The 25,629-nt window shown below is 41.2% G+C and overlaps 3 protein-coding genes across 3 annotated transcripts in view; all 3 read left to right on the top strand.

The window, feature by feature from the left end:
• psmd1 (proteasome 26S subunit, non-ATPase 1) overlaps positions 1 to 2,367 on the top strand; it is a 39,777-nt gene extending 37,410 nt beyond the window's left edge. Inside the window, exons 24-25 of the mRNA XM_058072783.2 lie at positions 2,010 to 2,166; positions 2,250 to 2,367. Coding sequence (XP_057928766.1) covers positions 2,010 to 2,156 — 147 coding nt within the window. The 3' untranslated portion in view covers positions 2,157 to 2,166; positions 2,250 to 2,367. The remainder of the gene's footprint in view (positions 1 to 2,009; positions 2,167 to 2,249) is intronic.
• A 4,827-nt stretch (positions 2,368 to 7,194) lies between these two features.
• gclm (glutamate-cysteine ligase, modifier subunit) lies at positions 7,195 to 18,356 on the top strand. The gene is made up of 7 exons (XM_058072787.2): positions 7,195 to 7,567; positions 10,241 to 10,303; positions 11,783 to 11,867; positions 15,589 to 15,645; positions 15,724 to 15,926; positions 17,123 to 17,237; positions 17,309 to 18,356. Exons 1-7 carry the CDS (start codon positions 7,433 to 7,435, stop codon positions 17,476 to 17,478), a joined length of 828 nt encoding a protein of 275 aa, XP_057928770.2. The 5' UTR covers positions 7,195 to 7,432; the 3' UTR covers positions 17,479 to 18,356.
• Positions 18,357 to 18,807: 451 nt separating this feature from the next.
• Positions 18,808 to 24,535, top strand: dnttip2 (deoxynucleotidyltransferase, terminal, interacting protein 2). Its single transcript, XM_058073863.2, has 7 exons — positions 18,808 to 18,952; positions 19,537 to 21,464; positions 23,313 to 23,454; positions 23,526 to 23,621; positions 23,697 to 23,861; positions 23,937 to 24,046; positions 24,135 to 24,535. Exons 1-7 carry the CDS (start codon positions 18,878 to 18,880, stop codon positions 24,250 to 24,252), a joined length of 2,634 nt encoding a protein of 877 aa, XP_057929846.2. The 5' UTR covers positions 18,808 to 18,877; the 3' UTR covers positions 24,253 to 24,535.
• The last annotated feature ends 1,094 nt before the right edge of the window (positions 24,536 to 25,629 follow it).

Raw genomic sequence — 25,629 nt, 5'->3', positions numbered from 1 at the left:
ATTCCTTTAAACTTAAATAGCCAAATCTGACCACTTCCACACGGATAGGGAGGATAACTATTAACAGTTATTTAACCTTTAACATGAACATTAATCAAACGTAATAATTTTTTCTGGGTACATGATACCATACAGCATCCATTCAATACGACAGGAATGATGCGAGCAGACGATCTGCACGCCGGGCCCGTAAAACTCCACTCCGCTAAATGTTTCCTGCACTGGCAGCGCGCCCTCATGATGGCCAATCGGCACGCAGCGCTGCGCCATAAAGAGGAAGTAGTGTTTTGATTGTGTCCATCGACCAAAACGCCGACTTGTACTTTTAGGGCTCTGTTGTGGTTGACAGGAAGTGAGGAGCTTTTATAGACTTTAGCCTTCATCACATCTGCTCAGTGTTCGCTTAAATCCAAAGATGAAAGTCGCCCACATCAGTTTCAATGAAAGGAACCTCCAATTCCACTCACCTTCAAGCCACTTTTTTTTTTACAAGAAAAATATTAATTTCACGTTATCAGCATTAGAAATAGAAATAGAAAGTCAAAAAGCCTTCCTTGCTGAGATACAGCACCTTCAACAAACACAACTTTATTGCCCTGCAGTACCGCTTTCTACCTCAAGGGGCAACAATGAGGCCCGGAACAATAGCCTTCACGCTTCATGGAAATTCATCTCATTCCCATGATACCCTCCATCCATCCATCCATTTTCTTCCGCTTATCCGGGTCCGGGTCACGGGGGCAGCAGTCTTGGTAGGGAAGCCCAGACTTTCCGGTCCCCGGCCACCTCCTCCAGCTCCACCGGGAGGACACCAAGGTGTTCCCAGGCCAGCTGTGAGACATAATCCCTCTAGCGCAGCGGTCTCAAACACGCGGCCCGCGGGCCAAATGTGGCACACAGGACACTAGTTTGAGGCCCCCGCCTTGATATGAAAGTTTAATGTTAGTTTGATATGGATGCTGTATGGTATCATGTACCCAGAAAAAATTATTACGTTTGATTAATGTTCATGTTAAAGGTTAAATAACTGTTAATAGTTATCCTCCCTATCCGTGTGGAAGTGGTAAGTTTTGGGCTATTTAAGTTTAAAGGAAATAACTTGAAGGCTACCGTTTAGGTTGCTAGCTCTCTAGTTTGCGAGTTAGCATGGGTCTCAAGACCCAGCAGTTGCGCAATATGTTGTAAATAAAAAGAGTATAAATGTGACTATAGTCGTGTTTTGTCATGTCTACAGGGCTCTAATAATGCTTTGTTCATTTTAATCTGAAAAAATAATTTGTCTACCCACCAACTATATGTGGTTTCTTCAGTTTTTATTATTTGCCGTTTTATTATTATTATTATATTTATTTATTAGTGATTGATTGATTTTCTTTATTCTTGATTTGTTTATTTATTTTTCATTTTATTTTGTGTAGAAAAATAAAAATTAAGATATTTGAGAACAGTGGAATGTTTTATCAGAGTTTTATCAGTAGCATTTCTACTAAAGACAAATAATAATAATAATAATAGTTGTACAAAACAATACAGGTGGAATACTCTACTTTGGTATATAAAGTACTGAGCAAAATCAGGCAGTTTATTTTATTTGAATATTTAAACTTCTTAAATACCGTAATTGGAAACTGTAGCTTTATTCATTTGTTGTTTTGTTTGTTTATTGTATTGCGACTTTGGTTAATATTTCAACATTATGCCTGCAAAACGACATCATTTTTTCTCATAATATTATGACATTATTCTCTTAAATATACTGATTTTTCTGTTATAACTTTTGCTCTTAATATTGTGATTTTTTTTGTTATTACAATGTTATTGTTTGTTTTAATTAATGACATTATTTAACACCTCAGTACCAAATACGTATTCATAAGAATATATACGTTTGGTGACTCTCAAAAGTCACTGGTGTGTATGTGTGTGTGAGTGACTTGAAGAAAAGCTCATATATAAATCAGTAGGACATAAGCTGACCCGTCTTTGTGTGTATTTTTGTGTGCGCTCAGCTGCACACAGGCGGCATCATCATCATGAAGGACACCAGCGAAGAAGAGGAGGAGCTGGTGGAGCCCGTTCACGCTCACGGCCCCAAAATCGAGGAGGAGGAGCAGGAGCCCGAGCCGCCCGAGCCCTTCGAGTACATCGACGAGTAGAAAAGAAAAGGTACTTTAAAAAAAAAACAAACAAAAACGTTGTTTAAACGTGATGTTTATCCTGGCTCACCTCTTGGTGTGTGTTCTTTTCAGCTTCCACACCTCCTCCTCCTCCTTTTCCTCCTCCTTCCCATGTTTCCCCGTTGGCCTTTTTACATGTTACCCTTGTATCAGTTGTGTCCATACAATAAAAAGTCATCCATAACAGAGAGTGATGTGTGTTTAGTTTCTCATCTTTGCAAGCCAGAGTGCGTCTGAGCTGCTCCATCAGTGCCAAAATCTGCTTTTCTTGACTCTACGTCAGGGGTCTCAAACTCAATTTACCTGGGGGCCACTGGAGCTAGGGTCTGGGTGAGCCTGGGCCACATCAGGTTTTCCAAAAAAAAAAAACGCATTTATTAAAAACAGAAAAATATACAAACTTTTTCAGTGCTTTGGTTCCGATTTTCTACAATAAAAGCTCTGATAAAACATTCCAATGTTCTCAAATATCTTAATTTTTATTTTTCTGCACAAACTAAGATGAAAAATAAATAAACCAAGAATAAAGAAAATCAATCAATCTGTAATAAATAAATATAATAATAATAATATTAATAAAACGGCAAATAATAAAAACTTAAGAAACCACATATAGTTGGTGGGTAGACAAATTATTTTTTTCAGATTAAAATGAACAAAGCATTATTAGAGCCCTGTAGACATGACAAAACACGACTATAGTCACATTTATACTCTTTGTATTTACAACATATTGCGCAAGTGCAGGGTCTTGAGACACATGCTAACTCGCAAACTAGAGAGCTAGCGACCTAAACGGTAGCCTTCAAGTTATTTCCTTTAAACTTAAATAGCCAAAAACTTACCACTTCCACACGGATAGGGAGGATAACTATTAACAATTATTTAACCTTTAACATGAACATTAATCAAACGTAATAATTTTTTCTGGGTACATGATACCATACAGCATCCATATCAAACTTGCGCGGTCCGCACTACCATTAAACTTTCATATCAAGGCGGGGGCCTCAAACTAGTGTCCTGCGGGCCACATTTGGCCCGTGGGCCGCTTGTTTGAGACCCCTGCTGTACGTTATGTAACCTGTTAACTTAGACTGGCGAAGTCTACTGGAGGGATTCTAAAAGTAAAAAAACTCTACCAGTCAGAAAATATGCATATTTAAGCTAATTTTATTGCCTAAATGAAGCATTTTCAACCATAAAAATAGCTCAAGACCTAAAATACAAATGAAGGCATTCAGAAGATGCACTCAAAGGTGTGATATGAAGTATTCTACACTGGTCACTAGGGTGTCAGTAATGCTACACTCCGGGTACTCCGGTTTCCTCCCACATTCCAAAAACATGCTAGGTTAATTAGTGACTCCAAATTGTCCATAGGTATGAATGTGAGTGTGAATGGTTGTTTGTCTATATGTGCTCTGTGATTGGCTGGCGACCAGTCCAGGGTGTACCCCGCCTCTCGCCCGAAGACAGCTGGGATAGGCTCCAGCACCCCCTGCGACCCTCATGAGGAAAAGCAGTAAAAAATGAATGAATTAATGTGACTATAGGGATGTTATTTCATGTCTAGAGGGCTCTAATACTGTAGAAGGTCTCAAATAGGATTTCTATGCTCTATGAAATTATTCCATTTAGACATTAGAAATCCAACTTTGTGGAAATTGTGAGGGATTACTGTACTTACTGCTATATTTTTTTCTTTTTTATTATTACAATTATTTTATTCTTAAAAATAAATCAGTTTCTAGCTTGTTAATTTTTTAGTTCTTGAAGAAAAATATTTACATATTAGATTTGTCGGTATTTTTTTCTTTTTTATTATTACAATTATTTTATTCTTAAAAATAAATCAGTTTCATTGTGTTTCTAGCTTGTTAAAAAATTTTTAGTCCTTGAAGAAAAATATTTACATATTACATTTGTCAGTATTTTTTTATTACAATTATTTTATTCTTAAAAATAAATCAGTTTCTAGCTTGTTAATTTTTTTAGTTCTTGAAGAAAAAAATATTTACATATTACATTTGTCGGTATTTTTTTCTTTTTTATTATTACAATTATTTTATTCTTAAAAATAAATCAGTTTCATTGTGTTTCTAGCTAGTTAATTTTTTTTTGTCCTTGAAGAAAAATATTTACATATTATATTTGTCAGCATATTTTTCTTTTTTCTTGTTTCCTGCACACGTTACATTCTTTACTTTGGACCACTGCTGGAAAAATGTGAAGTCCAAGTTTGTCTGAAGTGATTTAGAGCTTGTCCACTCCAATCTGTCACGCCGTGTGTGTATGTGTGTGTGTGTGTGTCTTTTGGCAAGAAGTTATTCACAGCAACTCCTCCCATTCCCAGCAGCACTCTATTAAAAGATGCTTTCAAATCCTTCATCCATCTTGGCTTGGGCAGAAGAACAATGTATGGGCAATTGTACGTGTTGGCATGCTTCGATGAGTTTAGTGTGGAAGAACTTCCCATCAAACACCTTTTTTAGGGGTGGCGGGGGAGGGCTTTGTAGCTGATATGTAGGTGGTCCAAGACTTGGCGAGTCAACATGATGCCCACCCACTCACATCCTCCTCACTGATGGACGGGACAGATGCCTGTCTGGAAAAAGTAGCCTTTTACGCCAAGAAAGTCTATTTTTGTACACAATGGCGGGACACAGACAGTGTGCATATCATCAAACCTTAACCTAAGACTATTGTTTAGTAGTCAAAACAAACATTAGCTTACATGACATTACCTTAACACTGCATAAAGTCAGCCATGGCATATGTGACATTATAGAGTGAAAAAAAGGTTCTCCTCCTATTGTGTGTGGAAGTGGTACTTTGCTCTCAGTTCAGAATCATCAATTTGAGGCTAACCAGTCCAGGGTTTACCCTGCCTCTCACCCAAAGTCAGCTGGGATAGCACACACGTGACATGGCCCGTGAATAGATGGATGAATGGAAAGTTGAGCCTAACTGGTTAGCTTACTGGCTAGTGGCCATCTGAAGTCCCTGTAGCATAAGAGTTGTATAATGTAATGTAAACAATGAATAATAGGAGTGTAAAGGTGATTATAGGGGTGTTATTTCATGTCTACAGGGCTCTAATGTTAAAACTATGGCTGTGAATTAGCACACATGCACACAAAACTGCAGTGCGTTCAATGACTGCCAAAGTGGGAATGAAACTAAATGACAGAAACTGGGCTCTCTACCGGTATATAATATTTTTTGAATAAAATAATAGTCTGTATTTCCGAAATTAATCAGAATTTACCCAAAATTTTATGTAGTTATTTACAAAAAGATTTTTTAAAGCACTAAACCCAGGTTTGGGTGGGGTTAGTGAAATTAAGGTTAGTAAAATCTGTCCTTTAGGTATGTTTTGTTTATTTTTATACTTTATTTATAGCCATCTATGAAGTTACAGTACTATTACTTTGCCCATAAGCTAATAATAGTTAGCTGTGGCTCGTGCATGCACATCATACTGGCAACAGGCTGCCCCCTAGTGGCATGGTTGTAGTGTTTGTAATATGGTAATATTGGCACAATATATAAAATAATCAGGGTTAATGATTTAATTGGTAATTGATAATTAAATAATTAATAATTTTATTAATAACTTAATAAGCTGTTCGTGAAAATATTCAGTCAGTGATGCACAGTCAAAGACATACAGTGATATACAACCTAGGGGGAAAGGAGGACATCTAGTGGTCACTTGCTTGCACTGCGTTTACTGTACATTTCAGGCACATACTTCGAAACCTTGGGCTGAAAAAACAATTTTAAAAAGACACTAAACACTACTGAAAAATACGTGTAATATTTTATCTTCTAATATAACTCACGTTAAACTACATAAAGTAACCAAAATATGGATATGTCATCATAAAGGTATGCAGTACACGTGTCCACAACTGCAAACTACAACAATAATTACAATATTAACTTAATACCTTGTCTTTGTCAAAGCATCATTTTACATTCAGTGACTGATATGTGTGACGTAATAGACTAAAATAAGGGCTATAAATTTATTTTAAAAAGATATTTGATAAAGTCGTTTATACTAGATGCCCTGAAACTGAAGTTGAAAAATATATGTTTAGCGTTATTTGGTATTTTAATAGCATACGGTATGCTAAAAAAAACAAAACCTTAATAACGTATTTTTGTTGGACATTCATTGTTTCCGTAATTTACTACTTTTCATAACGAACTAAAATACATTATTTCATGTTACTATTCCGACAAGAAACAACAAAAATGGAACCTTTATGTATATACGTATATATGTGCATTTATATTAGCAACACGTAGCTTGTTTCCATTTTTATCTTTAGTCTTTTCTTCTTTTGTTTTTGTATTATTATTGTTTCTTTATTATTGTTACTTTGAATAATCCATTGTTATGAATAAAGGATTAACGTATATATATTGTAATGACCCGTGGGGGTGTTATGTATTGCAATGGAGAGATAAGTTCCGGGGTTGGGAAGGAAAAGTGGTGACGGACAGGAAGTGAAGCAGAACCCGCTGAACCCGCAGAACCCGCATCATTGTTCTGGACCTTAATAAAAAAAACGACTCTTGTTGCAATATTTTAAACTACGAAAATGGCGGCTTTTGCGCTCGGTTTTGATTGGTTTAGGATATTGTCACTTCCGTTTCCGGTGTTTCCGGTGAGTCCCCGCCCCACGGTTGAAATGAAAATGACTTTTTGAAAACAACAAAGGACCCTTTGTTGTGTTGTTGTGTTTAGTATTCTGCCCGTCTGGTCTGGTATTTGGCTGAGCGTAGAGTGTTACAATATTTAAAACTACGAAAATGGCGGCTTTTGCGTTCGGTTTTGATTGGTTTAAGTATTTGTCACTTCCGTTTCCGGTGTTTCCCCGCCCAACGGTTGAAATGAAAATGCTTTTTTGAAAACAACAAAGAACCATTTTGTTGTGTTTAATATTGTCTTATAGTTTAGTTGTAAAGCGTAATAGAGAGAAATACATGTAAAAAAATATTAATTTTAATTCATCCAGTGGGCGTGTCCTTGCCGGCTTTTACATACGCCATGATTGTGCCACAGGCGACAGAAGCAGCAAGTCATCCTGACGGCGGTAATTTCCTTTTCCAGCTCCTGGGCTGTACTTCTGCTCGACCGGAGCAAGGTGCAGTCTTAGTCGGCAGCGAGTGGAAGAAGGTGTGTGCTTGTGGCCGCGTTTCTTTGTCATTTTACGCTTCCTGAGAGCAAATTACAACACATGGATACTCCAATTGTGAACATGGAGGCGAAGAAGATGTTGCTGAGCCACGCGAAGACCTTGAGGCTTCACACCGGGAATTTGGTCAACAGAACTCGGCTGAAGAAGAAATGTCCGTGCTCTCCCAGCGAAGAGGTAAACTCTTACCGTTGACGTCGGTGTAATAAATTCATATTTAATGAGCTAGCAGCGCAGGTGTGGAACTAACGGCTAATGGCTGGGCGCGTGCACCAGTGCCACCTGAGGTGGGGTCGGGGGGGGTCACATGACAGAGTAAACATGACGCGTGGAAAAATGCATGCAGACTTTTCCAAACCTCAAACCTGTTAGTTAGCTAGTTAGCAGAAAACACACCATACTTATGTATTGGATATTTTCAACTTACGTCCGTCGAATAGCTAAGGTTGTTTACCTTAATGACACATTTATGGGTCCTTCTGCAAACCTTTGGGAATAATATTTCATTTCCATTGTGCAAATAATGCAACAGGAATGTTAATGCTTTCTTATATATCCGGCGGCCAAACGTGGATTAATGGCATAATCTGGGACAAAGTATGACAAACTCCAAGTTTAAGTGTTGCGTTTAGAAGGAAAGGCAAGAACCAAGGAACTAAAAGTGGCTGCAATATGACGGATAAAGTGCTGTCACTTTAAAATAAGGTACACCAAAAGACAGTAGTTACAAAGGAACCTATGAAGAACTAATGAGGAAGACGAAGACCAAGGCACATACATTTAGAGTAGTCACTGAGGAACTAAGACATACATGTTGAGTAGTTACTGAGGAACTAATGTATAGTTACTGAGGCACTAATGAGTACACCAGCAACTGAGGAACTAAGACACATTTTCAGACATGTGTAGTAATGAGGTGTTGTGTGTATGCATGTATGTGTATGTGTATATATGTATATATGTATGTATGTAGATATTTGTGTGTGTGTGTGTATATATATATATATATATATATATATATATATATATATATTGTAAGTGCATATGTGAGAAAGAATAATGTAACATAGTATTCGTGTCTGAAATAAATTAAGAAGAAGAAGACATACATTTAGAGTAGTTACTGAGGAACTAAGGGTCTACATTTAGAGTAGTTGTAGCGGAAGTAATGAGTAGAGTAGTTACTGAGGAACTAAGGCACATTAACTTAAAGTAGTTATAAAGGAACTAATTTACTGAGCAACTAATGAGTAGTAGTGGGTGGTTACTGAGGTACATTAATTTAGAGTAGTTACTGAGGAAGCAATGGAGAACTAATGAGGAACTAATGACTAAGCTACATTTACATTAGTTACTGGGGAACTAATGAACTGAGCAACTATTGAGTAGTTGCTGAGGAACTAAGGGACCAACATTTAGAATAGTTACTGAGGAACTAATGGGTAGAGTAGATTACTGAGGAACTAAGGGACCTAGTACATTTAGAGTAGTTGCTGAGGAGCAAAGTGACCTAGTGCATTTAGAGTAGTTACTGAGGAACTAATGAGTAGAGTAGCTACTGAGGAACCAAGGGACCTACATTTAGAGTAGTTACTGAATAACTAATGGATAGAGTAGTTACTGAGGAACTAAAGGACCTAGTTCATTTAGAATCGATACTGAGGAACTAATGTGTGGAGTAGTTACTGAGGATCTAATGGGTAGAGTAGCTACTGAGGAACTAAGGGACCTAGTATATTTAGAGTAGTTACTGAGGAACTAAGGGACCTAGTATATTTAGAGTAGTTACTGAGGAACCAAGGGACCTAGTACATTTAGAGTAGTTACTGAGGAACTAAGTGACCAAGTACATTAAGGGTAGTTACTGAGGAATTAATGGGTAGAGTAGTTACTGAGGAACTAATGGGTAGAGTAGCTACTGAGGAACTAAGGGACCTACATTTAGAGTAGTTACTGAGGAACTAAGGAGTAGAGTAGTTACTGAGGAACTAAGGGACCTAGTACATTTTAGAGTAGTTACTGAGGAACTAATGGGTAGAGTAGCCACTGAGGAACTAAGAGACCTAGTACATTTTAGAGTAGTTACTGAGGAACTAATGGGTAGAGTAGCTACTGGGGAACTAAGGAGCCTAGTACATTTTAGAGTAGTTACTGAGGAACTAATGGGTAGAGTAGCTACTGAGGAACTAAGGATTCTAGTACATTTTAGAGTAGTTACTGAGGAACTAATGGGTAGAGTAGCCACTGAGGAACTAAGGGACCTACATTTAGAGTAGTTTCTGAGGAACTAATGGGTAGAGTAGCTACTGAGGAACTAAGGGACCTAGCACATTTTAGAGTAGTTACTGAGGAACTAAGGGGGTGCCGTGCGTGTCTGGATCTCCGCTATGGACCACTTATATTTGATTACCGAGTAAATGCATGATGCACGAAACACTTCCTGTCTTTTCATGCATTCCACAGGGGTATTTGTCCCGGACCGCCACAAATACATCAATGAATGTATGGGAATGTATACTGTAGGTTTCCCCAGTGGGAAATATTCCTCATGTAAAAATGCCCCCCCCCCCCACAAGCATCCAGTGGGTGGAGTACACATACACAGTAATGCTATCCTTCACAGCAACTCGCGCTCCAATGACTTCATCTGTCCACGTGTTGCATTCCTCACAGATGGCTTCCACACGCCCGTCTTTTCAGGCATTGATAACCACTCAAAAGTGACTTGACATACTTTGATGGCATCCGCCCAATAACCGTACAGTACTGGTGGAGCAACATGTGGTCCAGATGTTGCATAAAGACATTCCTTCTTTTGTCCACGCGTGCTAACCAGACCTTCTCTTCCAGCTTCAAGAGTGCATTCAGGCTACGCTGAGCAGCTGGGTCTCCACGACGCAACCCCTCATGGAGGTGAGGTGACCTCGGCGGGGTCAGGCGGCGGTCTGAGCGGCCGTGTGTTGTTGACTTGTCCGATCATGTGAGGATTCTGACGTGATGAACTTCAAACGATGCCTCCAGGCGTCCTGAAAAGAAGCTGTCATGGCCAATGTTCATGCAGTGGCGGATATCGGTCAGGAGGCGCCATTCCAACAGTCGGGGTGGGACGGGGGACGGGGTGGTCGATTCATGGCCACCTTGTTTGGCGGTGGAATGTCAGCATGCTTTGATCATACATGGAAATCCTAAGGGAGCTTTTTCATCTTGCTGAGCTCAGCGAATGTGCTGTTGGACTCAAATGGCAATGGCCGGGGTTTAACGTGTGCGATGCAGCCATGCGTACGCTACACAGCATTGAACACGAGTCCTTAAGTCATGCTAGGTAAATGTTTGCTAAAGGTACACATCCTATTCCGCTTACCACCATAATGTGCTTCATGCAGCTTATTTTTAGTTGAATAAAAAAAGACACAGTGGTTAGCGCCCAAGCCTCACAGCTAGGAGACCCTAGTTCAATTCCACCCTCGGCCATCTCTGTGTGGAGTTTGCACGAATGAATGAATGAATAATATTAATATGGGGCTGCACGGTGGTTAGCACGTAGGCCTCACAGCTAGGAGACCCAAGTTCAATTCCACCAATTGCATGTTCTCCCCGTGCATGCGTGGGTTTTCTCCGGGTACTCCGGTTTCCTCCCACATTCCAAAAACATGCTAGGTTCATTGGCCACTCCAAATTGTCCATAGGTATGAATGTGAGTGTGAATGTTTGTTGGTCTATATGTGCCCTGTGATTGGCTGGCCACCAGTCCAGGGTGTACCCCGCCTCTCGCCCATAGACAGCTGGGATAGGCTCCAGCACCCTCCGCAACCCTCGTGAGGATAATTGTCCACCCATGTCTAGCTATCTATCATTGCAAGGTAACTTGATTGCGAGTTAACTTGATTGCAATTGTTGCTGCTCAGGGTGGCCCAACCACTTTATTTTCCCCTTCATTAGCCTTTATTCATTTAAAAAACATGCTAGGTTAATTAGCGACTCCAAATTGTCCATAGGTATGAATGTGAGTGTGAATGGTTGTTTGTCTATATGTGCCCTGGGATTGGCTGGCCACCAGTCCAGGGTGTACCCCGCCTCTCGCCAAGAAGACAGCTGGGATAGGCTCCAGCACCCCTCACGACCCTTGTGAGGATAATCGTCCATCCATGTTTAGCTATCTATCTCTCATTGCAAGTTAACTTGATTGCAATTGTTGCTGCTCAAGGTGGCCCAACCACTTTATTTTCCGGCTTTATTTTACCCCCGCCTCTCGCCCGAAGACAGCTGGGATAGGCTCCAGCACCCCCTGCGACCCTTGAGAGGATAAGCGGTAGAAAATGAATGGAAAAAAAGACACAATGGCCGAAATACTTTTTATTTGAAGAAACCAACCTTGCTTTTCTTGTGGTTTAGGACCTGCCAGACACGCTGGACTGCAACATCCCCCAGGCCACAGATGCCATCATACCTGAGGAGAGGGAAGAGCTGAAGGTTTCAGGTCTGTACTGGTAATCCTTGTCTTACCAGTAAATACTGATGAAAGACCAAGATGGCAATGGAATGCTCATGAAGTTTTTCTACTTCATTTTTGCTGATTGGAGTGTGAAACTGTTGGTTTTTCACATTTTATGACATCCTGATTTTAGGGTTTTTATTATCTCTGAGCCAGAATGATCAAAACGATGAAGACTTTATTGATTTCACACCCGACCGTAATAAACACATTTAGTAGAAGTAGACTTCCTTATTTAGAAATAATTATAGTCATTAGCGCATATAAAACCTGTTAATTATCTGAAACTTTGGCGTGGTTTAACACAAGATTACGACATTTGAACTACATTTGTAGGGCAGAAAAGTGGAAAAATCATCATAGGTTAGCTTTAATAGAGAAAATAAGCTATTTATTACATAAGTGAGACTCATGCTGGTGTGTTTCTATAAATGAACCAGTCATGATGTGCTATATATATCACTATATTGACACTTACTATGGTACCCATTATGGCATTGGATCACCTTGTATTTCGGTACGTGAGAAAAAAAATAAAAATAATAATAATTAAAAAATATAAATTAAAAAAATGTAAATCTAATTTTTAATTTAAAAAATGTATAAAATAGAATTTAAAACAAAAACTAACAAAAAAAAATACAAGGATGAAGAGTCTTGAACCAGTCATGATGTGCTATATATATCAGTAAATATCACAAAAAATAATAATAAAAAATAAAACTTAATTTAACAAAATTAAATAAAAAAATAAAAATATAATATAAATATAAAAATATAATATTTAAATAATTTAAAATAAAAAATATAATAAAATATAAAAACAAAAATGTGAATTATATTAGGAAAGCAGGAAGTGAACAAATGTAACAGTTAGTGATTGTAAAAGTACCAGATGGAGGGGTAGGATTTAATAAGCTTAGCTTCTTCCTACTCCTTTTGGACATGTGGAACTGGGAACTGATTATGGGATGCACTCAATTGTAATCTGATGCATGTTCAAATGAAATTAAACCATTACCATTACCATTGATGACATCAGGATGGATGGACAGGAAGTGATGTTAGTTCAGCTGGAGTACGGCCATAACAGAACCCTGTGTTATTATGAGGATTATTACTATAATTATAATTATTGCCTGTTATGAGATAATTCAAACCTGTAATAATATCAAGGGCTCAAGCCAGAAATCAGTATGTGGATCAAAAAGATCAGGAAAATCAAGAAAAAGACGAAAAGGAACAAACAAAAAATAATTGTTGACAAAGCTGGCGTGCGTTAAAGCCAGCATAGGCTACAGGTCACCAGTGTCCTTGAATGCAGTGTCCCCGACCCGCGTTGGCCCCGCCCACAGATACCACATGGGAATGCACAAAGATAAGATTTAATGACGTTATTAACTGCTAATGTGTGCATTTGTTCCGTGCAAGTTAATTCATGCTAGCACACCGCCAGTTAGCACACACATCAAGCAGCCACGCCCGTCTTATTTGACCTTCTTGTTTCGTGTTCTTCCTGTCTTAGTTTAAACAGTACATGAGGAAATTATTTCATGAAGATTAATTTGATCGCTTTAATATCCCAGCCACCAAATTCCACAGTTTTGTGGGAAAAGGAATCAGTCTTTAACTTGAAATTTTGGAGTTCCAGTTTAAGGTTTAAACTGGGTTTGTATTTAGTTCCTTTACTAATGTTTATGCTCGAACATGCTTCATTTAGGCCAGGGGTCTCAAACTCAATTTACTTGGGGGCCACTGGAGCTAGGGTCTGGGCGAGACTGGGCCGCAGGTTTTCAAAAAAAAAAAAAAAACGCATTTATTAAAAACAGAAAAATTAATAAACTTTGCTTTGGTTTCGATTTTCTACAAGAAAAGCTCTGAGTAAACATTCCACTGTTCTCAAATATCTTACTTTTTATTTTTCTACACAAAATAAGATGAAAAATAAATAAATCAAGAATAAAGAAAATCAATCAATCAATACTAAATGAATATTATAATAATAATAATAAAACGGCAAATAATAAAAACTTAAGAAACAACATATAGTTGGTGGGTAGACAAATTATTTTTTTCAGATTAAAATGAACAAAGCATTATTAGAGCCCTGTAGACATGACAAAACACGACTATAGTCACATTTATACTCTTTTTATTTACAACATATTGCGCAACTGCAGGGTCTTGAGACACATGCTAACTTGCAAACTAGAGAGCTAGTTCAAAAAGCTCAGTCATAAATCATATGAGGCACAATCGGCATAATGGTAATGGTTTAATTTCATTTGAACATGCATCAGATTACAATTGAGTGCATCCCATAATCAGTTCCCAGTTCCACATGTCCAAAAGGAGTAGGAAGAAGCAAAGCTTATTAAATCCTACCCCTCCATCTGGTACTTTTACAATCAGTAACTGTTACATTTGTTCACTTCCTGCTTTCCTAATCTAATTAAAATTTTTGTTTTTATATTTTATTATATTTTTTTATTTTAAATTAAATTTAATAATTTTTTATTTTTTATTATTAATTTTGTGATATTTAGTGATATATATAGCACATCATGACTGGTCCAAGACTCTTCATCCTTGTATTTAGCAAACATCAACTGCTTGTATTGTTTCTTGAATTGGCTCATCGTTGTGCATTGTTTGATTTCCTTACTCAATCCATTCCATAGTTTGATTCCACATACTGAAATGCTATGGCTAGCATAACGTAGTCCTAGCATAGAAGTGTTTCAAATGTACTTCTTCCCTGAGATCATATTTCTCCTCTCTTGTAGAGAAGTATTGGAGGACATTTTTAGCTAATTGCTTATTTTTAGCCTTATGCATTATTTTAGCTGTTTCAAAATTAAAACTCATATTAATATTATTCATTAATTCATTCATTTTCTACCGCTTATCCTCACAAGGGTCGTGGGGTGTGCTGGAGCCTATCCCAGCTGTCTTCGGGTGAGAGGCGGGGTACACCCTGGACTGGTGGCCAGCCAATCACAGGGCACATATAGACAAACAACCATTCACACTCACATTCATACCTATGGACAATTTGGAGTCGCTAATTAACCTAGCATGTGTTTGGAATGTGGGAGGAAACCGGAGTACCCGGAAAAAAAACACACACTTGCACGGGGAGAACATGCAATTGGTGGAATTGAACTTGGGTCTCCTAGCTGTGAGGCCTGCGTGCTAACCACTCGCTCACCGTGCAGCCTCATATTAATATCATTCATTCATTGTTTTTCAAACTGGAGTACCCGGAGAAAACCCACACATGCACAGGGAGAACATGCAAACTCCACACAGAGATGGCCGAGGGTGGAATTGAACCCTGGTCTCCTTGCTGTAAGGTCTGCGCGCTAACCACTCGACCGCCGTGCAGCCCTGATAATTATCAGACACCCCTAAAAAAAAAAAGATGAAATACAACAATTAAATTGCACACAGAAAGGGGCGTTGCAAATGAGGGAGAGAAGGAGAAAAAGCATGTTCAAAGATCCAATCTTTACCCTTCATGGCGGTCCACTTTCTGAGCGTTTTACTTCACTTTCACTTTCTTTGACGCACTTCCGAGGTAATCGGTCTCACCCTCGGGAGACGTTGCAAAGGGGAAAAAGTTGCCTCATAAGAACAAGTCCGGAATTGATCATTGAAGTATGAAATGTTGACAAAAGCCACTAAGACTCGCTTTGCTTTCCAGCCAAACTCTTCCTGTTTGAGTCGGGTCAGTCGTCCATCAGCGACGCCGTGGAGATGGGTAAGCATCAGCATGGCGTTACAAAGGAAGACACGGCGGTGCTCACCTCACCGCTCCCTCTCGCTGTCTTCTCTCTAGCCTGCCAGACGCTGGCCGTGTCCCAGCTGGACTCGGTGATCATCGCGCCGCGTGGCCTCCTGGGCGGCGACAGCCAAACCTTGGCTCCCCTTCAGCCGGCGTGGGAGGAGCTGGAGGCGCTCGTGCGCAGCCGGAAGATCGCCGCCATCGGCACCTCCGACCTGGACAAAGACCTGCTGGAGCAGCTCTACAACTGGGCTCAGGTACCCGCTGGTCTCCATTTGGAACACAGGAAGCTGGATTTGATCAATGTTTAGCTAACATTTAGCACAGGGGTCTCAAACTCTATTTACTTGGGGGCCACTGGGGCTCGGGTCTGGGTGAGACTGGGTCGCATCAGGTTTTCAAAAAAAAACACATTTATTAAAAATGAAAAAAATTAAAAAACGGTAGCCTTCAAGTTATTTCCTTTAAACTTAAATAGCCAAAAACTTACCACTTCCACACGGATAGGGAGGATAGCTATTAACAGTTATTTCACCTTTAACATGAACATTAATCAAACGTAATAATTTTTTCTGGGTACATGATACCATACAGCATCCATATCAAACTAACATTAAACTTTCATATCAAGGCGAGGGCCTCAAACTAGTGTCCTGCGGGCCACATTTGGCCCTCGGGCCGCGTGTTTGAGACCCGTCCTCTACGTTATGTAACCTGTTGACTTAGACTGGCGAAGTCTACTGCGACCTAAACGGTAGCCTTCAAGGTATTTCCTTTCAACTTAAATAGCCAAAAACGTACCACTTCCACACGGATAGGGAGGATAACTATTAACAGTTATTTAACCTTTAACATGAACATTAATCAAATGTAATAATTTTTTCCGGGTACATGATACCATACAGCATCCATATCAAACTAACATTAAACTTTCATATGAAGGCGGGAGCCTCAAACTAGTGTCCTGCGGGCCACATTTGGCCCGCGGGCCGCGTGTTTGAGACCCCTGCTCTACGTTATGTAACCTGGCGAAGTCTACTGTGGGGATTCTGAAAGTAAAAAAAAAACTGAAAATATGCATATTTAAGCTAATTTTATTGCCTAAATGAAGCATTTTCAACCATAAAATAGCTCAAGACCTAACATACAAATGAAGGCATTCAGAAGATGCATTCAAAGGAGTGATATGTAGTATTCTACACTGGTCACTAGGTGTCAGTAATGTTACATAGAGACAATGACCATCGTGGTAAGTACTGTACAGAACAGGAATTTCTATACAATGTCTCGTTTTCTCATGTCTACTGTATTGGGCAATTAGGAGTCTAAATGTGACTATAGGGGTGTTATTTCATGTCTGGAGGGCTCTAATACTGTAGAAGGTCTGAAACAGGATTTTGAGACCCCTGTGTTAGCATTGTGTGATTTCTATCCGTGTCGCTACGGCAACCAGGTCAAGCCCAGCAGCAACCAAGTGAACCTGGCATCCTGCTGCGTGATGCCCCCCGACCTGACCGCCTTCGCCAAGGAGTTTGACATCCAGCTCCTGACGCACAACGACCCCACCGGTGCGATTTCCGATTTCCGCGCATTGTCGCCGCACATGCTCAATTACAGCATCTTGGTTTCATCTTTGCAGAGCTGATATCAGCCGCCACGTTCCAGGAGGCCATGCGGGAGGGGACGCAGCATCTCAGCGTGGGCGACTGGAGCCTGGAGTGGGTCCTGCGCTACTCCGTCATCGTCAAGAGCCGGGGCATCATTAAGGCCATGGGGTACCTGTTCAGCGCCAGGAAGGCGGACCTCTAGCTATGCAGACACATGCAGATTTGTCTCTCTTTTATTTGGAACGTGGATGCTGCCAATCAACTTCTGAACTGTGGACTCCGTTTACTGTAAATCTTCCTTATCATCCTCTTTTACTACTTTCTATCCGAGACATTTATCAGCTAAATTGAACATGGAGTATTCATGAAGGCCTCAAGACACTACTTCACCTTTTCCCACTGATACAAGTTGCTTTTTTTCACATGCAGGCACCAAAGTTATACCTCCAAATGCCAGCCATCGATGCTACCAAGAACCCATGTGACAAAAAGCAGCCGTTATTTGTGTCAAACTTTATAATACGTCTTCTCTAAATGTAGTTTCAGGAAGTAAATATGGCCTTCTAACGTGTACTTTTTACTGCTGGACGACATCTTTAAGCGTCTTATAACTGTTGAAATGTGAAGTGCCTGGCAGCGGATCCTCATTGTCCTCAAACATGCTTTTGTCGCCATCTAGCGGTAAATGTGTATCATTACTAGTGAGTCAGGTATTTTTTTTTCAATAATAATAATTTGCAGCATTTTTGTAAAGCTAAATTTTACTCATGCATGTGAAATTTGCATTCCTCAATTCAGAAAAAAACATTCTAAAGTCGATACTGTTATATCATCGATATTTGAAATTTAATCTCTTTTGTGATGCTAACATTTTACTCATTTGTTGAACATTTTTGTGATTTGGGTTATTATGTTATCTGTTTGTGTTTGTTTTTTTTAACAGCTCCAGTGATGGTGGAATGCATTTTTATATTTATGAATCATAAGTGATATGATCTGGAAAGTGACTAAAGAAACTCTATTGTACCGTAAACTTATATCTGTAAATCACAAATGAGCTTTATTAAAATATAACTCAAATATGGGTAGTGTTGGTTTGCTTCGGTTTTTATTTAATAAATGATTTTTAACACAACTTGACATGTGAATATACAGTACGACCCACAATTAGTAGCCGAGTATCTTGTATAGATTGCTTTGGTCTAGTCTAGTTGTGAGAATTTTGCATCTTTAAAGGAACTGTTTCTTTTAGCTTGCCTACCGAACGGCTTCTTTTGAGTTTTTTGTCGCTTGTTATTTATTTGTAATGGAACATTGTAATATTATCCAGTAAGTATTTAAATCATTGAACAAGCTAAATGATTTAAAAAATGGTTATGATTGGCGTTAGGTCATCGGCAATGAGCAGTTCCACACACATGTTTATAACTGCTTCATTTCATTCGTGTATTGAACGTCTTTATCCGGGTATTTTATATGTTCTTCTGTGCTTTAAACACCCCAAAAGTCGTCACATCATAGAATTGACTATCTGAACCGAATCATTCGCGAACGACCCATAACTATTTCCGTCTCCAAACCGGAAGTAAGTGTCAAGCAAGATGGTGGCCACCCGGAGGGGAGTTCGCGTGAGTTCTCCGACTAAAACAAACGTCGAACAGCCCTCCGAAGATAAGGTAAGGGTTTTAGCAATGTCAATTTAAACACCACACTCCCACGTTTGGCTTTAAGTTGTTTTTTTAGAGCACTTTTTGCTCGTATCTCGATCAGTCGATTGTATAGCGCGCGTGGCTGCCCTTAGCTCACGTGGTCTGGTAGGTTTGTTAGCTTCAAACATTTGCTACAACTTCATCGACTTCAATAAATAAGTATTAGTTCATTCTCGATTAACTAATAATGACCGATAATACACTTGAACAGTGTAGTTTAAAAAAAAAAATGAATATCAACGACATGTTTTTTTTTGACATGACTCATTTATTTCGTTGCAGTTCGTTATTATGGGTCTGTATGCGTAACAATTCACAGCAACTAAAGATGGTACAAGATCTCGCGAGATTAAAAATGGGAAAAGACTTTCAAAAAACAGAAAAGTTTTTTGGTACTTGGTGCGGATATCATGCCCGGTGCTAGCTTTAGCCTTTTACATTGAGATTTAGCAATATAGCATTATAGCATTTAACAAACAATGCAATAGTAATCATAATAAATGTACTGTTATTGTTTTTGTTGTAATATTTTCTTATTCTTCATCACGCAGGCCACTCCATCCACTGGAAGAAGAACCAGGAGTGCTGCTCCACAGGTGGACAACCCCACTGTGAGCCAGCTTCAAGAATCCGACGTGTGGACGTCCACGTTGAAAAGATGCACCAGAGCCTCCAGACTCCACAGCCCGGAGCAGCCTTGCACTCCCGTGGGCTCCATCCAGGAATCAGACGTATCCGACCTGGAATCCTGCTGCTCCGACGTGAACGTACCTGTGAGACGAAGCAGCAGAAGGAGACCTCCTAGTAAAGCAAATCAAGAAGATGAGATTTCCGAAGCCGAGTCGTGTTCGTCTCTCGTCCTGGAAAACGTGAGGCGCACAAGGAAGATGGCGGCGGACAAGAAGTTAGCATCCAGTAGCTCTGCGGTTTCTGATGATGAAGCGCCAACAAGAAGCAGGAGAGTCCATCACACAAAAGAGTCAAAGTCAGACGCGGAATCCTGCTCTTCTGCGGTATCGCCCACAAGAACTCGCCGCAGCACGAGGAGAAAACTCATACCTGACCCAGAACTAGAAGACGAGACCAAAGACAACATGGTGGACTTGGTTCCTGAGTCCTACCAGAGAGTGACTCGAAGTCAAAGAAAAAGCGTTTTGACCAGAAGGTCCGCCAAGCGACATCAAGAGGACTCTGAGTTTTCCGACGCTGAGAGCAGCACTTCGAGCGTCTTCGAGGATTCTCGCTCTGAAGTCCGTCGAAGTACCAGAAAACGAAATCCACCACGCCCCATTCCCATGAACCTGGACGAGGTCTCGGTAAGTTCTCCCACACTGAGGAGGACAACAAGAAGAACGACGACGGCACCTGAGAAGTCATGTGACTCTGAGAGCTTTGATTCCGGTCCGGACTACAGCGTCTCCACATGGGACAAGACCCGATCCTCCAGGTCTAAGACTGTGGAGTCGGACTCCGACTTAACCGAGGGAGGCGGGACTCCCTGCAGCAGCCGCAGCGGATCGGGGAGCAGCCGGCGCCGAGCTCCGATGTCCATGATGAAGGAACTTGTTGTAGTTCTGGAGAACACCGTCGAGGAACTGATGGACAACTCGGTTCTGGAGAGCACGGTGGTCGCCGAAGATGCTGATGGGACGCTGCTGGAGGAGGACGCGACCAAAGCTGCTCAGATGGAAGACATCGCACCTGAAGATGAAGAAGAGAAGAAAGCTCCACCAAGGAATTGTAAAGATCTAGAAGAGGTTCTTGGAGAAGACTCTGGTACTGAGGCTGCAGGAAAGCACGGCGAGCCGTCTGTTGAAGACCAGGATGAAGAAGCCTCGCCAGCGGAAGTGGAAACCGTGGAAACGGAGAAGAAGCTTGAACGTGCCTCTGACGACAAAGCAGACCAGCAGGGCGAGCTGTCTGCTGAAGAACCTGCTGAAGAACCGAAGGAAGGAGACGCCTCGGTGGAAGTGATGGAGGAAACTGAGGCTTCTTCCACACAGCCGAGGAGTAACGATGTGGAGGAGGAGATCATGAACACGCAGACCGAAACCTCACGTGATGTTTCAGGAGAACGGCTTGGTGACATGGAGGACACGGCGACGTCTGAAGCTCCACCAAAACACGAAAAAGCTGCTCTTAAAACTTTCAGCCTCACGGTGAGCAGTGACGATGATGATGATGACGAAGAAGAGCAGGAGGACTACATCTCAGAGGAAGAGGAGAATGGAGGAGAAAGACCAAGTATCTCCAAGAAGCCCAAAGACACGGTGGAGTCCGTGGAAGGCTTGTTCATGGTGGACACCAGGACCGGGGAGGAGGTGTATGAGGACTACACGTTGGAGCGACTCACCAAGGAGGAACTGGTTGGTGGGAAGCATGACCAGGAGGAGGAGGAGGAGGAGGAGTTTGTGGATGAAGAAGGAAGTGATGACAACGGCGAAGCAGACCTCAGCTTGACGAGCGAGAATCGCTGGTTGTAAGTCCAACACGTAAAGACCTCCATGGTCTCATGGGGCTCCTACAGGAGTCATCACACTGGGGTGGAATATTCCAGCCTGGGCTCCATCTGATCCGGGATCAGTGCTGGGTTCCCATGCTAGCTTGATTTACCTTTGGGAACCTGCTGATGAAAGTCAGCATATGTAGCCAGAAGAATATCAGCAAACGTAGCTAGAAGAACATCAGCAAATAAAACCAAAAAGATGAGGTAGATAAAATATCAGTAAAGTTAGCTAAGGGTATCAGCAGAATTAGCCGGAAGAATATCAGCAAATTAGCCAGAAGACTATCAACAAACGTAGCCAGAAGAGTATCGGAAAATGTGGCTAGAAGAACATCAGCAAATAAAGCCGAAAAGGTGAGGTAGATAAAATAATATCAGTAGTTAGCTAAGGCTATCAACAGAGGTAAGAAGAATATCAGCAAACGTAGCCAGAAGAGTATCAGAAAATGTAGCTAGAAGAACATCAGCAAATAAAACCAAAAGGTGAGGTAGATAAAATATCAGTAAAGTTAGCTAAGGCTATCAGCAAACGTAGCCAGAAGAATATCGGCAAATGTGTAGCAAAAAGAATATCGGCAAATAAAACCAAAAAGATGAGGTAGATAAAATAATATCAGTAAAGTTAGCTAAAGGTATCAGCAAAGGTAGCTAGAAGAATATCCACAAACGTAGCCAAAAGAATATCCACAAACGTAGCTAAAAAAAATCAGCAAACGTAGCCAAAAGAGTATCAGCATATGTAGCTAGAACCCCAGCAAATAAAACCAAAAAGGTGAGGTAGATAAAATAATATCATTAAAGTTAGCTAAGGTTATTAGCAGAGGTAGCTAGAATAATATCAGAAAACATAGCTAAAAAACTATCCGCATCAGCCAGAAGAATATCAGCAAACGTAGCCAGAAGAACATCAGCAAATAAAACCAAAAAGGTGAGGTAGATAAAATATCAGTAAAGTTAGCTAAGGGTAACAGCAGAGGTAGCTAGATGAATATCAGCAAACGTAGCCAGAAGAACATCAGCAAATAAAACCAATAAGATGTCGATAAAATAATATCAGTAAAGTTAGCTAAGGGGCAGAGAAGAAGAATATCAGCAAATGTAGCTAAAAAAAACTATCAGCAAACGTAGCCAGACGAATATCAGCAACCGTAGCTAAGAGTATCAGAAAATGTATCTAGAAGAACATCAGCAAAAAAAACCCCAAAATGGTAAGGTAGATAATATCAGTTAGCTAAGGGTATCAGCAGAGGTAGCTACAAGACTATCAGCAAACGTAGCTAAAAGACTATTAGGAAACATAGCCAGAAGAATATCAGCAAACTTAGCCAGAAGACTATCAGAAAATGTAGCTAGAAGAACATCAGCAAATAAAGCCAAAAAGGTGAGGTAGATAAAATGATATCAGTAAAGTTAGCTAAGGCTATTAGCAGAGGTAGCTAGAAGAATATCAGCAAACGTACAGTATTTGTCTCCACACACACAAGAACCGGTCACAACATGAAAGTTGCGGGGCTGCCACAAATACCTACTTACCAGTATAGAGGGGTTGACTACAGCCACATATTTAAAAAAAAAAAAGAACAGGAATGACGATGTCTCTGTTTGCTGATATTCTTTTGCCGTGGTTGCGTAATAAAGCAAATGGAGGTCAGCTAGCAGAATGGCAGTGAAAGGTCGACTCCCGCACGCTACGGTCAGGGTGTCGCTGTACCAAATGCGTCCCATGTCCGAATCCTGACGAGTCTTCCGGCGTGGAGTCGTTTGACTTGGATTAGGAGTTGTTCATTGAGAAATGATTGGTAACTTGTTCGGTTTGTGTAGGAAGAACATGTCCAGCAGCATCGACCCGGGCATCGACATGAAGCAGCTCGGCGGTCTCTACATCACGTTGGACGGCGGCAAATCAAAACCTGGTCCCGGTGCTGCCAAGAGACCCAAGAAAAAGAACAAGTCCCAAGATGAGGTAAAATACCCACGTCGATGTCACGACTCGGTTCACGGCGTCCATGACAGCCGCTGCTTTTCTCGTCGCAGCTGATGAAGAAGAGCGTGATGGGTCCAGACTTCGAGAAGAAGGACTCAGTTCCTCCGTACAGAGAATCCAAACAAGTCCTGAAAAAAAAACACAGAGTAAGTTGTGGACTTAGAACCTCTAAGAAGATCTGCAGCGCCGTTCACCTCAAAATCGTCTCCTCATCTTCTCAGGTGGAGCGTGAAAAGTCCACAGGTGACAGCTGGTTCAACATGAAAGCTCCTGAGCTCACCAAGGAGCTTCAAGGAGATCTTCAACTCCTGAAGATGAGAGGATCCCTGGATCCGAAAAGGTTCTACAAGAAGAACGACCGAGATGGCTTCCCCAAGTACTTCCAGGTGTGTGTGTGTGTGTGTGTGTGTGTTTACCTGTCAAACGATTCCCGAACGTCATGAAATTCCGTGTGGATCCAGGTGGGCACTGTGGTGGACAACCCGGTGGACTTCTATCATTCCCGCGTTCCCAAGAAGCAGAGGAAGAGGACCATGGTGGAGGAGCTGCTGGCCGATGCAGAGTTCAGGCAGTAAGTCCTAACCCACACCGGACGACAGGAAGTGTCCTCCAACGTAAACAGGAAGATGACAACATGGCAACTCTTCTTCTCTTTGCAGCCAAAACAAGAAGAGGTACCACGACATTGTAGCCGAGAAAGCAGCCCAGGCGGCAGGAAAACACCGCAAGTCCAAGAAGAACCGATTCCATAAGAAATCGGACAAAGTCAGGAAGTGAGGCGGCCATGTTCGTTGTCAGGAACAAGCGTATTTAAATCTGCACACAAATCATTTTTCCATAAAAGGATTTATTCATTCGCCATCATGTGGACTTTCCCAAGCCAACCATGGCACAGACTTGATAGCAAGACCAGCTTCATTTTAAAGTAAATGTATCTGACCCTGAACTCTAAATGTACCTGACCCCAAACCCTAAATGTACCCGACCCCCCCCTGCTGGGTGCTGACATTAAAGGGTGCATTTCTAGCCAGAAGTTGCTGTGGTCTTTCCTTGTTGGTACGTGATGTAGTGATGTCAATACGTGACGTTGAACATGACAACTTCAAAGTTCAATAAAATCCAACACGATTTTTACTTTTGGGATATTTAAATAAAAACTAACAAGATATAAAAAAAATAAACTATAAAATATATTTAATACAAGCTTAATGAGTATCGTTTTGTTGTCCCTCCAACCCTAATACTCTAACCCTCCAGCCCTGACCCTATAGCCCTAACCCCCAGCCCTAATCCTCTAACCCTAATCCTCTAAACCCTAACCCTAATCCTCCAACCCTAACCCTCCAGCCCTAACCCTCCAGCCCTAACCCTCCAGCCCTAACCCTCCAGCCCTAACCCTCCAGCCCTAACCCTCCAGCCCTAACCCTCCAACCCTAACCCTCCAGCTCTAACCCTCTAGCCCTAATCCTCCAACCCTAACCCTCCGGCTCTAACCCTCCAGCTCTAACCTTCCAGCCCTAAATTTCCAGCTCTAACCTTCCAGCCCTAACGCTCTAGCCCTAACCCTCCAACCCTAACCCTCAAAACCTAAACCCCCAGTCCTAATCCTCCAGCTCTAACCCTCCAGCTCTAACCCTCCAGCCCTAACCCTCCAACCCTAACCCTCCAGCTCTAACCCTCCAACTCTAACCCTCCAGCTCTAACCCTCCAGCCCTAACCCTCCAGCTCTAACCCTCTAGCCCTAATCCTCCAACCCTAATCCTCTAACCCTAATCCTCCAAACCTAAACCCCCATCCCTAATCTTCTAAACCTCCAACCCTAACCCTCCAGCTCTAACCCTCCAGCCCTCAACCTCCAGCCCTTAGCCTCTAGCCCTAACCCTAATCCTCCAACCCTAATCCTCTAAACCTTAACCTTAACCTCCAACTCTCTAACCTGTAACTCTCACCCCAACCTCTAATCCAAACCTGAACCTCTGACCCTGGAACTCTAACCCTAACCTCGACCCCTGAGCCCCTAATTCTCAGCCTCTAACCCTAACCTCTAACCCCTCAATCCTAACCCTTTACCCTTTAAACCTAACCCCTACCCTCTCTAATCTAACCCTAACCATCCGTCCTAACCATAACCTCTGAACCCTAACCCTAACCATC

Source organism: Doryrhamphus excisus, linkage group LG4 (assembly GCF_037039965.1).
Source record: "Doryrhamphus excisus strain RoL-2023G ecotype Guam linkage group LG4, RoL_Dexc_Guam_v1.1, whole genome shotgun sequence".
Taxonomy (NCBI): Eukaryota; Metazoa; Chordata; class Actinopteri; order Syngnathiformes; family Syngnathidae; genus Doryrhamphus; species Doryrhamphus excisus.
This window is presented reverse-complemented; position numbering and strand designations above follow the sequence as displayed.

Coding starts and splice junctions, on each gene's coding strand:
- gclm (XM_058072787.2), top strand. CDS start 7,433: ATGGATACTCCAATTGTGAACATGGAGGCGAAGAAGATGTTGCTGAGC. Junction 7,568..10,240: donor CGTGCTCTCCCAGCGAAGAG/GTAAACTCTTAC, acceptor CTTCTCTTCCAG/CTTCAAGAGTGCATTCAGGC. Junction 17,238..17,308: donor GACGCACAACGACCCCACCG/GTGCGATTTCCG, acceptor TCATCTTTGCAG/AGCTGATATCAGCCGCCACG.
- dnttip2 (XM_058073863.2), top strand. CDS start 18,878: ATGGTGGCCACCCGGAGGGGAGTTCGCGTGAGTTCTCCGACTAAAACA. Junction 23,455..23,525: donor AGAACAAGTCCCAAGATGAG/GTAAAATACCCA, acceptor TTCTCGTCGCAG/CTGATGAAGAAGAGCGTGAT. Junction 23,862..23,936: donor GCTTCCCCAAGTACTTCCAG/GTGTGTGTGTGT, acceptor GTGTGGATCCAG/GTGGGCACTGTGGTGGACAA.